Source organism: Melitaea cinxia, chromosome 2 (assembly GCF_905220565.1).
Source record: "Melitaea cinxia chromosome 2, ilMelCinx1.1, whole genome shotgun sequence".
NCBI classification, from domain to species: domain Eukaryota; kingdom Metazoa; phylum Arthropoda; class Insecta; order Lepidoptera; family Nymphalidae; genus Melitaea; species Melitaea cinxia.
In genome coordinates, this window is record NC_059395.1 from 8,086,929 (window position 1) to 8,101,981 (window position 15,053).

At 35.9% G+C, this 15,053-nt stretch overlaps 1 protein-coding gene across 1 annotated transcript in view; it reads left to right on the top strand.

The window, feature by feature from the left end:
* The window catches only part of LOC123663848 (TLD domain-containing protein 2-like), a 41,240-nt gene that overhangs the window by 1,878 nt on the left and 24,309 nt on the right, over positions 1-15,053 (top strand). Inside the window, exons 4-9 of the mRNA XM_045598497.1 lie at positions 474-665; positions 2,095-2,234; positions 3,913-4,037; positions 5,664-5,826; positions 8,039-8,177; positions 10,318-10,371. Of these exons, the coding sequence (XP_045454453.1) occupies positions 474-665; positions 2,095-2,234; positions 3,913-4,037; positions 5,664-5,826; positions 8,039-8,177; positions 10,318-10,371 (813 nt within the window). The remainder of the gene's footprint in view (positions 1-473; positions 666-2,094; positions 2,235-3,912; positions 4,038-5,663; positions 5,827-8,038; positions 8,178-10,317; positions 10,372-15,053) is intronic.

The following is a 15,053-nucleotide window of genomic DNA, read 5'->3' on the forward strand; positions in this document are numbered from 1 at the left end:
CTACCACTCTTTAGACCACCCCGAGTACTACCACGAAATAGAGACCATTTACGAGAGTCCCGAGATGGATCTCTCTCTGTACGATTGGCATCGAGATTCGACATTTGAAAAGAAGTTTTTAAATTGCTTCAATGTTGAACACCATGATATCGATATGGTCTCCTGCCATTTCCTTGATGAGGTGAGATAGGAACTCGTTTGTGTTTCTTCGGTCTACGGTGTTTGATGATAAATGTTCATTGGTCTCTCAACTTTGTCGATTGCTGGAAGAATTTGGTACTGGATTTTCCATGTGTTGTTTTATTCGTTTCTCTTCTTTTCGTTTTCAGCACACTAAACTGTCATATTTCGATCTGTTTTGTGTCGTCCGGAAGTCTATTTTCAATTTGGAATTTGTCCCTTTTCATTTTTCTCTTGCTTAATGTTAGTTAAAATAGCAAAAAAAAAAAGCTGTGAAAAGACCATGTCTACAGGTGTATAGCGACGCAGATATAGTGCTGTCAGCTGACTGGGTTCCTCCGGTGTGCCTGCCTCGCTCCGAGCCCCCCCTCTCCGCTCCTCCGCTGGGAGAGAACGAGAGAGCCCCGCGCAAGCCAGCCGCTGTCTCATTCTCCCTCGACGGTAACCAGAAGGAGGATCCAGGAAAACCCGATAAAAAGAATAAGGTGAGATTAGCTGAAATAGTCTTGTAGGATAAAGTATAAAAATCACTGTGACTCCTTTTTGGAAAATATTTAATTGTAAAATTTGTTTTGCTAGTCAAAATCGAACAATTTTTGAAATTACAATTTTTAAGTTTTTCAATTTTTACAACATGATAAACTTGCCGCATCTTAAAGTATTCTATCACCAAAAAGCACCATATTACTCTTACATATAAACATAAGTGAAAGTTACTTGATGTAATAAATTCTACCCTAGCTCTTCTGTATTTGTCACAATATTAGAATATTACGTGATGTATAATGTATACAGGATTACTTGTAAAACACTAACATCCTCGCAGGACAAGATAGCTAACATCATGCACTACAACATTTGTTCTACGACTTTTAACATATCTCAATACATTAATTAGAAATGATTTTTTAAACTTTTATTGTACTGTCCTGACATTTGTAGATCAAGTTTCATTGATTCATTCATTATCGAAAGGACGACGCGACGCTCGCGCGCGCTCGCACTGCTAATAATAATAATAAATAACACTTTCTCTGCCCGATAATTTTAGTTAATAAAATAATTCTACACACAGACACACAGACCACACCTAAAAATCAGCTGTTCACTAACACGTACTAACACTTCCGAATTAGTTTTAATTTGATTGAACGCACAAATTATTTTGTCAATGAGCATGTCACGGCTCGTAATTTTGCGACCACTGTACACCATTGTTTTAATGTGTCCCCATAAATAAAAGTCCATTGGTGTAATGTCCGGTGACCTTGGGGGCCATGCACGAGGTCCCCCACGTCCAATCCATCGACCGGTACATTGTCTCACGGCTCGGTGTAGGTAAGTTCGGATACCTAGCTGCATATTGCCGACAGGCTTCTGACACATTGTCATCACACCTAGCCAGCATCCTCACCATTTCCGTGTATTCGACATTAGAATACCGGTACGCTATGGTTATAAAATCACTTTAGTACAGATACAATACATCGATCGATACGAGTAAAATAAATACGAGTGGCAAACAAAATCGTATGACGCGGGCGCATCAAAATCGCCGCGCCGACTGCCGCGGCTAGCGAAATAGTTCAAGTTCAAGGTTCACGCTCCGGCCATTTCCTCCCCCTCACATTCACACCCGCAAGTGGTAACTGTTTACCTAATCTTTGGGATACGCGTAGAGTTTATAACATTCAAACGGAAAATTAAATTAATATTTTTTTTTGTATGAAACTAAAATCTAACAAACTATCAAAAGTTGTAGAACAAATGTTGTTACATATGATGTTAGCTATCTTGTCCTGCAAGGATGCTGGTGTTTTACAAGTAACCTGTGTTAACTATTTCGCCACGTTGCTCATAAGTACTTAAAGCAAGAATGTATTTCTGCGTACTATAAAAATACATTTGTTTTAGATGCTTAAACGCCTGTCATACCCACTGTCGTGGGTAGAAGGCCTGACGGGCGAAGCGCCGCAAGGCGCTCACAGTGAATCGCTACCTTCATCGGCGGACACGCAGAACTCTACCTCGGTCTTTTCCAAAGTTTTCAACAGGTAACAATTTACTTCCAGATATTGCACATAATTTACTAAGCGATCTAAATTTGTAACTATATTCTTACTGATCTTGTTTAATACTAATTAATGGTTTTTCTTTTTGTAAATAAAGCGGCATTAACGTTTGTAATTTCAAATTGTAACAGATTTCTAACAATTACCATTCCTTATAAAAAGTACATAACAATACAATTTATTAAACATGAAAACGCAATCAGCCATCTTCATTTATTTATAACAAAATCATCTAATTAATGGCTATACTACACGGAATAACTAATCGAATTAAGTTTTTAATCGAATAAAGTTGATATAATTTCCTAATTTGTCTCAAAACCTAATAACCTGTACCCGTGCATCATATCACGACCAAATCCGAGCGATCACAGACCCAGTGCTTGAGTCCCTCCAGACACTCGTTAACAGACAACGCACAAATGCATGTGACAATAATAATGGTGCCAATCTAAATTTTTCCTCTGCTACCGTGGATGCTAACCGGATGTACGATACCGCTCCCTTTGTTCATTGGTACAGTTCGCCAATGAACCTAGTGGAGTTCGGAACTGGTTTGTTCCTGAGTAAAACACCATCGGAGGAGGCGCCTGGTGACGTCATGCCCGGGTACGTGCGCCCGCGCAGACTCGATGTGCCACTCCGTTCTGTGTTGCCTTTGACGACTATGTTAAAGCCATTTCGACACATTTGTACCGGTAGAATATAGTATTTGATTTCATATAATAGTTTATTTAGAGTTAGTGTTGGATGTGTCAAAGTGGTTGAATGTGTTTTGTTTAGTCTCCTCTTCGTAAACACTATTGTATCTAGGATCCACTGAAATGTGATTGTTATTGTCTCTGTCCTGTTGGATTTTGGATTAAATGATTTGTATTCGGATCGCAAAGCTAACAAATATTTACATAGTAATTCGTTGTTCCGGATAAAATCCGTTAAACTCCGTAATCCAGAATTCATTTAATACTTTCTTGATATTAAAATATGTAAACTATACGCTAGCATGATCTATATATGTATGTGTTAGGAAGTTTAGAAATTATGAAGAGTTAGAGAGTTCCATGTTTGTTATATTGTTAATGCACTGGCGGTGTGCCGATCCGACACGCTTTTCTAGATTAGACCGAGCTATTGTTCTTATTGAATTATCGTTTGTTTTAAAAACAATTTTGAACGAAACGGACCCATATCGCTCTAAAATAGACAAAAATTAAATTATGTGAAATATTCAGGGTTGTCAATTGGACTTTTGTTTGTGATATAGGTCTGTTTTAAATATTTTTTCGATATCCACGTAAAATCCCCTATTGGCTTCCTACGCTGTGGCGTGCCGTCTTGCGGCTTACCGCTAGGTCATAGGGAGGTTATCGACATTTGTTATTCATCTTAGTACGTAATGTAAATCTCACTTGTAATTTATGTTATCACGTTCACTCATAAACATCTTAATGGCACCCCTGTTAATATATTTGTTACTGTATAGCATGTTTAGTTTCTTGTATAAGTAATTATTTTCTTTACAGATGCCGCAAATAATTCTTATTATATGTTACTCTTTGCTGAAATTTTAAATTTATATGAAAATGTTTATAACACTCGGGGGACTTCAAGAATGCCCATGTATAAGGCAAGGAGCTAATGTTGTTATGTATGTGTACAGACGTAGCTCGCTGGGCGGCTTCGGTCGCTCTCACGCCAAGGCGAGCAGCGCCACGCAGCCTAGGCTCGACTATCGTAGCATGGTGTCAGTGGACGACATGCCCGATCTATTCGCCTCTTTTGATAGTAAGTACACACTATCACAATTTGATCACTAGGAAATAGTATTTACTCTGGAATATGACAATGTGATTATACCTAAATATTCGTCTTTGTATTTGAAAGCTTATACAACGGGGACGGCTACAAAAAATTGCGTTGTGACATATGAGCAGTACAAAGTATTTATGCGGGCCAAACCGTGCGCACTGTTTAGTAAGACCATATAGACGGTTAGGGGTCGTCTACTAATCACAGGCTTCAGGGGATCACGAAATATCACAAGGAGGGAGAGAGCTGTACTGAAATATGACGTGTGTTTATTATTGTTTTTTTTTTTTTACATCACTAGGTCGGCAAACAAGCGTACGGCCCACCTGATGGTAAGAGATTACCGTAGCTTATAGACGCCTGCAACACCAAAAGCATCGCAAACGCGTTGCCGACCCAATCCCCCCTCCCCAGGAGGTGGTTAAATGCGCGATTCTAAACAAGCAAAAAAAATGTTATATAAAGTTAATGTTGTGAAATTCAATATATTTGTACAAAAAAACACGTGAATTTTGGGTATGGGGAGGGGAGTAGTCTAAACCTTATCACATATCGTCAAGAGTGGTTAGTGGGGTTAAAATGTCACTAAAAACATTACGTTATTAATGGACGATCCCAAAGGCTACAGGAAGTTATGAATAATAATAATAATAATAATAATAAACGCCTCACAATTTACTCCTGTGTCTGGGGTTCGAAAACACAATACACAAACATATACTAATCATTTGTATTGGTATACCATATGCAGGGATCTAGCACAAACGCCCAGACCACGACAAACTTCTATATGGCCAATACAAATGTTTGTAGTGAGCGTCGGAACCCGCGAACGTCAGCGCAACAGCCAGTGCTGTGACCTCTGCGCTAAAGCGTCAAAAGCTTAAAACGCATTGTCGAGTTACACCGTGAATAGTGATTTTTTAATACAGTTGCTCAAAAAGTGGCGTATTGCAGGGACGTATAGCGTTCGGGATGTGGGCTATTACATACTCGTGCTTTTTTTTTACCTTTCCCGAACTAGTGCGTTCTCTTTCCCAACTGTCAAAATAATATCCGCTAAAAAGAAAAACCAACCATGAAGTTTTTACTAAAAAAATTCATAGAAGTTTATATGATTCATGCAAATACGTATATTTCTAAAAAGCAGCTACTAATTTGTTTCAATATCAGATCTAATGATTTGATTGAATGAGTTTGGTTAGGTTTCATTTCATTTCATCTCATTAAATTTCATTTTCATTTAATATCAATAAAAAACTTCTACTGAAGACTTGGCTGTATGGGCATAGTTCCCTTTGCTTACCAGAATGGGTGAAGAAAAAAAAACTCGCTCATATTCTACGGTTGGCGCCATTTTGAGTTTATTGTGTTTTTATTATTTTATTAAATTGCTTCATTTTTTCGCAACTGTATTAAAAATAGTCGTTCAGTACACGTGCGGAAGCGTCATTGCAACTTGTTCCGACTGTCAACCCTCGCCTTCGGCTGAGCCTCGGCTCAGGTAGACATTTGTCGGGACTCTTTGCAATGACAGCCTTTCCACACTTGTAATGAAATATACTATAACGAGCACATTGAAATCGACCGTTCCCCCCTTAGAGTTGATCCCGCGGCCGGCGCGGCCGAGCGACGACCCGCCGCTGTACCTGCGCCTGCGCATGGGCAAGCCGGCCGGCCGCCCGCTGCCGCGCTCCACGCCGCTCATGTCCTACGGCCGCAAGCGCATGAAGCCCGAGTACTGGTTCGGGATCCCGAGGAACAGGTCAGCTGATACGATCTTCTTTCACCCTTGTTTCTCTTTTTTTTTAGTCACCCATTGGCGTAGACAATAAGTAAGCAACACAATGCTCGTGTTATATGTAACAGCCGACTGATAGAGCTAAATAGTTTTTTATTTTTATAAATGTACATACAAATAAGACTATCTCAGGCGGGAATCGAACCTACAATTAACCCCCTTAGTAGAAATCAGGACCACTAGAACCTATTAGCCCGTAGGCGTAATTTAATTGGTAGTAACCAGTTAACAGTAGTCAAAGTGTAAACCAGTTTATTAAGAGGCTGATCAAACCCTTCGCTTTTCAATAACATGTTTAAATCCTTCAGTATTGAAAAAAAAAACGTTTGTCTATGTTATATGGAAGTATCTGTTTTTTTTTTTCTGACCCAGTATTTTATTCAATAAATTAGTCGAATTGACATGTTTGAAGTTAAAGAATTGGTGAGCAAAACAAATTATTTTATTAATAGAGGCCGAGCTTTAAAATCAGCAGTCATTAGGGTTTCCATGTCGACTCTCCTGAATTAGGATAGCCTATAACAATGATTATCGTTAGCGGGAATCGAAATTACGATCTTTCGCGCAGCAGCCAATTGATGTATGTTGAGGAGTTTTTAATATTTCGGTTAAATTGAGAATTTGCGACCTCAAATTATGTCATACATACATTTGGTTTTTTATATGAGAAAAACGAAATGAAAGAAACATTTTACATATATATCGACATAAATCATTACTGCGGTATTATGCGTCTAACATGAATAAAAGACATTATATTATTATTCTATCATACATTTATGACATACACAGTAATATGTAAATGTATTCAGTGTCGCCTCACTGCGCTCGCTACCAGTTCGAAGTAGATTCTAATTCTAACGGATAAATAATAACGAGACATTCATTGTATTGTTTTATTTACTCTTATATATAACAACATGAGCAACATTATTTACGTGAATAATATTATAAGTATTACACTCTATGCATTAATTTATAATTATATATGTACGTTGAAATTTATTCTGCATTAATTCCTATTCATCATTTTTGAAATTAAATAATATGTGTGTCAAATATTACGAAAAGTTGTGACGAAACTTTGACTTTCGTAACATACGCAGCTTTTTTTTAAAGCGTCAATCATAAAATATCATAATTTGACAACATTTTTATACTTGTATATTGTAATTCTTTTATTTTTTGAACGTGTATCATCTAATTATTTATGCTAAATTAATCATTTCGTTTTACACTGCTAGTTTAAACAAGGTTAAATATTGCTATTTCTTCTCTCTAATTAGGATATGTTTTTTATGTAGTAGTTCGACATTGAATTTACCATATGAACATTATAGTGAAACTTAAACGTACTCATCTCAACTTAACGACGCTAAGCAGACTTGTCCTTAGTGTCGGCAACTGGCATCGACAATTATCTATTTTCGATGTTTCTCATATAAAAAAAGTTACGAACTGTTACGAGCCTCGACGTAGTTATGTTTTTATAAAAATGATTTAGTAATTGAAAGTAGAATTATTGATTAAGACAACCGCCGTGAGTGGATGTTAGATCGAGACTGATTGACCGAGATTGACTGATGACTGGGATTGTCGGTTGTGAGTCAGGGATGTCAGAGTCAGCGGAAAAGGTATGTGTGGATGCGTGGTGATTGGAAAAGAGTACAAATAATATTTATAACAGAACTTCGAAGTACTTCGAAGAACTAGTAAGTCTTCGAAGTTATGGTAAACTTTTGGGTGTGCTAGAAGAAGTCTGTTCTAGTTATAAACATGTCCTTCATACGTTATTTCTATTATAATTATCGTATTATGTTTCTGACTGTATGGTATAGTGCTAAATGAAAAAGGTCTTTTTGAAGTGATAACTTCCTATGTGAGGATAAACCGCTTCGTGACGTAACGCGTTACGGCGCCAGTCATTCTGGCTTCCCTTTCTCTCACGCATACGGCAGCGGTAGGCAGGCTCCTCCTCTCTCATTCTAACCACAGCGCTAGCCGTGTTCCGGACAGACGCTTCCCCCTCTCTCTGCTTTAAGTTATCACTTGTGTCGGGCGTCCCGAGACGCACACGTTTCTTTATATATCTGACGGTATAGAAGAGTGTGAAATAAAGAGTAGAGTGTTGAGTGTTGTGTGTAACGGAGACTGAGGCTACCATCCGTGTGTCCAGGGTGGACGACCTGTTCAAGTTCCTGACGCACTGGGTGCCGGAGCGGTACGGGCCGCTGCGCGACGTGGCGGCGCTCGGCTACGAGCTCATCGACAGCGACACCGAGTGGGACGACGACGACGCCAAGCCCGGCCAGAAGGTACACTACCCGCCACTTTGGTATGACATTACCCACTCCTTTTATATCATTACCCGTTACCGGATTCGCGTGCAGGTGGACGTTTGTTACTCTTTCGTAATAAAAACACTAAGGCGTTTGCTAAACTATGGTTGAAACTTCATACAGACTCACTCTTTTCATATTTAAATATACATTTTGAATATGTTAATTTCTTGTTTTTCTAAATTTCAAATAGGACAACATTTAATATCGAGATTTTTTATTGTCTGTATTAGCATAAGGAATCGATAAGAAAACGTGTTTCTAGGTCTAATATGTTGAGATTGCAAGGCTTTTACCAAAACCACAGGGAGTATTTATTTGTATTAATTAGTACGAATGTAATTCTATATATCAATTCCATCTACTCTTTTTATATTCTAATGATTTTGATGGTCATAAAACGACTTTATGATCGGTATTAAAATTAAATATTATGTGTATTCGTAATGAAATGTACATGTGTTACACACACCACCTAGACCTTACAGGTCATTGTCATGCTTCACGACACGAATCGGTATTTTTAACTTATAGTGTTACTTTTTGTTGATCTTGCGTAAACACTATTTAAGTATATGAAAAGTATGAAGACTATTTTTGTATTGGCTATAAATAAAAGTTTTTAGAATTAGATATTTTGTTCATATATATGTATGTATACCTATAGCTAGTAATGAACGAACAATTTTCAGAAAATTTTCATCTCGTGGAATGAGAGTAGCTTGAGTACCTAACTAAGAAAAATGAATGATTAAACATTAAACATATATTTTTTCATACGTTTGGTAAGGACGTCCTGTGCAAATGAACATTGATGACTTCACAATGACATTAGGCGAAAGGAATTGTTAGTGAACATAACTTGTCAATAGTGATGATATTGCTATCGAATTTTAATTATGCTTATTAAATTTAAGCTAAAGATGGTAGACGGAGGAGACGTAATTCAAATATTTGTTACGGTACTCTTGTAATGTACAGATACTGTTTTCATTTGACTGACAATCGAGAGAGTAAGAACATGTATTGGTATCGTCAAATATACCTAGTGTCTTATTGTCTTTACTTATTAAGAATTTGTACAGGCAGAATTCATTAATTTATACCATAATAGTTCCCTGCAATTTCGATTGAATTTTTTCATATTATCATGTGTTATCATATCCAATAAAAATCGTATATTTTACCAAGAAAAATAGGAATTTGTTATTTCAGAGTATAGTAATTTCTTTGCCAAATTTTGTCCAGATCTGTTCATACGTTTAGGCCTGACTGAGTAACAAACATTCATCCAAACCTACGCATTTTTCATAGCTTAGAAACAGAGCTTACAGCAATAAATCGATATTAAATAAGAAACAATAGTTTAAAATACCACATTTGTTTATCTTACATTGTTACTTGAAGATAAGACGTAAAAACTTCAACAATTTTTAAATTATGAAACAATTTACATTATAAACGCCGCAATTACCATATAACCGATTGAAACATTTTGTACCTAACACCGAGATACACAGATACGAACTTGTAAATCTTCTGCATAACAAATTATAATTTTTATCTCATCATCAGTCACCGAGATAAGAGAATCTGGTTTACATAGTAATTAAAGTACAATCTATTCATACGGTGAGTCGATATCATGCTGTAAACATCTATGATACACACTATTATATATATTTATTAAATAAAATTTATTAGATCGAAAATAGCTTTAAAATTCTTTATTTACACATGTGCGCGGATTACTACGTATTAACTTATCTCTCATTGTAAATAAGTATTAAATTATTTTATCACGGTACATAAAAAATAGGGTCCTTTCAAAAGAGCCTAAATCCATGATTAAGTAAAAGGAATACATTCTTATTATTACTTTTTTTTTACATTTAATTTTTTTTATCTGATATTCTAACATATACGTAAAAACTTTCAACACACATATAAGTATTAAGAAATTCTTATTGCACACAAATTATAATTGCCTTAAAGTTCTCAATTATTTTCATCAATAATTAATGTAAGGAAATTGTATACGCCTTACTGTATACTATATTTATTCACAGTTCAGTCAAAAAAAGTATATTCAAATTAATATTATTTTTCTTTACAGGATCGCTCCGGCAGCACTGGCGATGTCTCGGACATCACAAGAGAATCTTGGGAGGTAAGTTACAATTTTTTTATATTTTCTTTAACTCCAAATCGCTGTCTCATTGCAATTAACGATAAACTAACATATCACAATGCAGACACGTTGATCATAACACCCGTCAAGAAATACGAAAGACAGGTAGAAACATTTATCTTTAAATATGTCGGATTTAAATATATGTATATAAGGCTTAGAAAACACTGCGATAACTGGAAAAATAATTTATCGTATTTATGAAACGGTTAGGTTTACGTTTACGTTTTCATTCCACTATAGTCTTTTTTACCGTACAGTACTGTCTTGTTAACGTTGTTACGATTGTTGCCGGCCTTAAAAAATATTAATAATGTTTCAACGCTCGTCCTTTTTTTACGTGGGGAAAATCCATCACGGATACCCTCCGGCGCGGGGGCGCCAGAGGAAACCCTCTGACTAAAATACCACCACGTGTGAGCAGTCGTCCGTCTGGGTGGAGTGTTTGCCACCCCGCCCCAGTGGTAGGCCCGGACGAAACCTCCGCCCCGGCACGATGGTTCAACACTCGTCCTACGTCAGCAATAAATACGTCAACGCGACTTGATACGACGCGGTGCGAATATTTCATGACGGATCTCGAGATCAAAATTATGTCTATAAAATTGTCTAAATAGAGTACTAATAATAGAAGATTCGTACTTTCATATATATCATTTATTGTCAACTAGCTGAACCGATAGATGAATGGTAAAACTGTCAAACAAAAGAACTTATAACAATTGTTACATTTTCTGAAATTGCTAATATTCGGCGCAATATTGTTTAATATGTAATTTTATATGTTAATTTTGGAACATGCATGAAACTAGTAAAATCATTTTCAAGTTATTACGTGAACAGATAATTTAATTATTTAGAGATATAAGGGGACATCCATTAATTAGGTGAGCTCAGAATGGGGGGGGGGTTGATAAAATCTCACCAAATGTCATTTAAACCGAGGGGGGATAATCGAAAATCTCACCACAACTTCAAAAATATATAAAAAATTACACGAAAAAGTACACGAGTCTCCGTGGATTGAGTAAAAATTAAAAAAAGTGATTTTTTATCTGTTTTGAATTTTATTTAGTTTAAATTTACTATAGTATACCTGAACGGCTTATTATTTTCCGGCACGGCAGTAAAGAATATAGCCACCCCCTCTCTTCCCGGGGGTGTCGTAAGAGGCGACTAAGGGATAGCATATTTCCACAACCACCTTGGCACTTAAAAAGCCGACTGATGACGGGATAACCGTCCAACTGCTGGCTTTGAAATACACAGGCCAAAGACGGGCAGCAGCGTCTTCGATGCGACAAAGCCAGCCCTGCGGTCACCTACCCGCCTGCCCAGCGTGGTGACTATGGGCAAAAGACGTGAGTTTACGCCATTTGTGGCGCGAACTTGTGGAGGCCTATGTCCAGCAGTGGACTGCGATAGGCTGAACTGATGATAATAATGATGAAAAATAATTTTATTTTACAATGTTTTTAGCGTCAATCGCGTAAGGGGTAGGCAAATCTCACTAAATCTCACCTAAGGGGAGGAAGGGGTCTAACTGATTGAAAAACAGCTTACGAATAATGAATGCCCTACTAAGAATATTAATACGAATGAAAGAATTTATTCTTGAGATCTGTCGAAATAATTAAAATGTCTATAAGCTGGCATATTATCGCGGTAATTCAAGTTAGTTGACAAATTGGTCGTAGTATGTCGTATCGTTCCGCGTCGAGTCAACTCCTTAGTACAACGCTAAAATTTATCTGGCACAAGTTATCATCTTGTAAGCTATAATTTCCGATGATTTATAAATGTATTCAGTGGCTTGGCACAAGTATTTGTTTATTTATTTATATTATTATTATTCAATAACTTTTGTCAGACCGAGGGTTTGGTCACGTCCGCTACGTTTTTTTTTTTCTCTCTCGAAACTGCCCACTTTGTCAATGAAACGTCACGACCTTATATTTCAATGTACTTTCACAATTGTACATAATAACTTATCTCAAGATTATTTCGACTTTTTTTTATAACAAACGAATTTTTTTGTAATAATACAGATTCAATTTGATTTTCAACAAAGAATTTCGAGAGCTGGCCAGCAACAATATTTTTTACAAGTCCAATAATTGATTAGTCGATATATTTTGAGTACTGTATAGTTAAAAATAGACTATAGTTAAAAAAACAAAAACTAAAACACAAAATATATGTACTACAAAATATCTTAATATTAATTTCATACATATTCCATACGTTACGATACAATCTCAACCGATATTCAAATAAAAACAGTTAAAAAAAATTAATCGTTTGTTTTCGCGATTCTTTTGTACTTATAAAGTTATCATTATCCAATAATGTGATAAAATATGATACGATGCTATCAAAATATAAAAGAGAAAGGATAGTTTTATAATAGGTGTCGTAAATTAAATTTCAAGTAATCGAAGTTATGAACGATAACTATACACAAACCGCCACACATTCAAAATACATTCTCAATAATGGGTCAAGTTTTATTGAACAAACATTGATATAGGTTAAATTTATCTTACTCATATGATTTTTAACTTTTACGGTCACTGACACTGATTTATATGTAAAACGGGATTCCTTAGCATGTATTTTGATAACCATTTTGAGTTCCCAATGTTGAAGATTAATAATAATTAGTAAGATTACGGTTCAAAAGTGCTTTTGAAGCGTCATTGAATAAAGTAATTGTTGATTTGCAAGTGCTGTAGTCACGGTGCATTGACCTTTCCCTGTGACTGTGACTGTGACTGAACACACATTTAAACATGGCGCTTGCAACAGTGCCGAAATATTGCGCCCTCATAATTATCTAGAAGAAAAATACTAATTATCCCGTTTTAAATGTAAGTCATAAAAATCGCTTAACCTTATGATATTCATAATTAAATCTAATGATCTCCGAATTACACGCTCGTAAATTGTATTTGTCTACGATAAGATTTGACCCTCGTACGTTTAATAAGTATGTATAATAATGATTATGCGATTATGCAAAGCTGCTGAAGGCGCCGTATGTGAAAATATATTCTATAATGAAGAGTCAGGCCGAAGCTCTGGGCGACTCTCTCGGCGAGGAGCCCCAACCCGAGGTATTCACCTGACCTCATCGACCCTAAACCCTAGCGTTACTTGATAAAGCGTCGAGACACGAAGATATCTGAATTCTGAATGTGTAGAGCACATGCATGTACGGCTCGGCTGAACCGACGCCAGTAATACTCACGTGACTTGGGCATTGTTAAATAAGAAACTTTTTATTGCTATTTTATAGTCGCGTAATTTAAATAACGAATTATATTGATTTTATCGGTCTATCGGTTTTACGATTGTTTCATATGTGTGTCTACATACTTACTATAAGTATTTATGCTGTGCATACAGCGATTGTTATTAGAGTGCACTCAATTGGAAGATTAATGAAATAATATAAGTTGTTTCTAACGACGTCTTTAAAATATCGTTGTTAATTGTGTTTTAATTGTATTTATCGTTAAAAATTATATGTTCATTTTTATTTTTCCTTATTTATTTTATCGGTATATATAAACAATTGAATTAGACTAATGTATAGAATGAAATATTCCGTCACTTAATAATTAGATGGTATTTTAAATATTATTATTTAAAATTTGTTGTGAAACAAAAATGCCGAGTCACGTTGAGTATTTGAGCAGACTCCCCGTAGTAGCGCGAACTATGCACCTATAGTGATTCACGTTTGCACAACCCTTAGGAAACTGGATGACTAGCTATAGTCTTAGATTAAGTATGAATGTTTCTCGTTTTGGTTCGTTTTTTTTTTTTTTTACTTTCCTTGTTACTGTTTATCTCTATCGTAAATATATTTTAATATTATATTGCGTGCAATGTGGCATTATCGTTTTTATGTATGATTAGCTATTTAAAGTTACAATAAGTTGTTTAGCTTGGTTAATAAACTGAAAACATTGACGATTTAAATTTTATTATAAAATGGTAAAATTATTTTCTAATAATAACTACTATAAAAATGTTACTTTTTTATTTAAAATAATACAATGAACAGTACTATTACAATGCTTGCAAGATTGGATATCATGCGTGGCAATAATCTAAAAAAAAAATAGTTTGCAATTATGTTCTTCATCACTAAGACACGGGTTGTTAGTGGGAAAAATTAAAATAAAAAAAGACTAGACACCTTGTTTCCTTTGTCAGAGGCGTCTAATATCATTTCAAATCAAATAATACAAACGTGCACGTTTGATAGCATATCAATTGTTATATACAATAAAACCCCGTGTTTACTACCTTAATGATGGTAAAGATCACTACGTGTTGAGGTAGAAAACGACAACAATACAATGGTAGGTAAGAGCGAACAATGGAACAGGGATATTCCGGTATGGGTTATTTACCTTTATAAAACGGTACTTATCGAATCAAAATAACGGTAAGAGAATCATTCGGTAACCGAATCATATCGGTAATACAGTATCGAAATAAACCGGTAGTAGGCATAACGTTCGCGTCGTAAGTTTAAGCGGGCAATTCCCGTTCTTGTAGCTGCGCTGCGCTAGCTCGGATTGCGGTCCGAACGTACACCATATCTCTATCTCATTCGCTCCCGTGTGTTGCGTGATTTTACTTAAAAC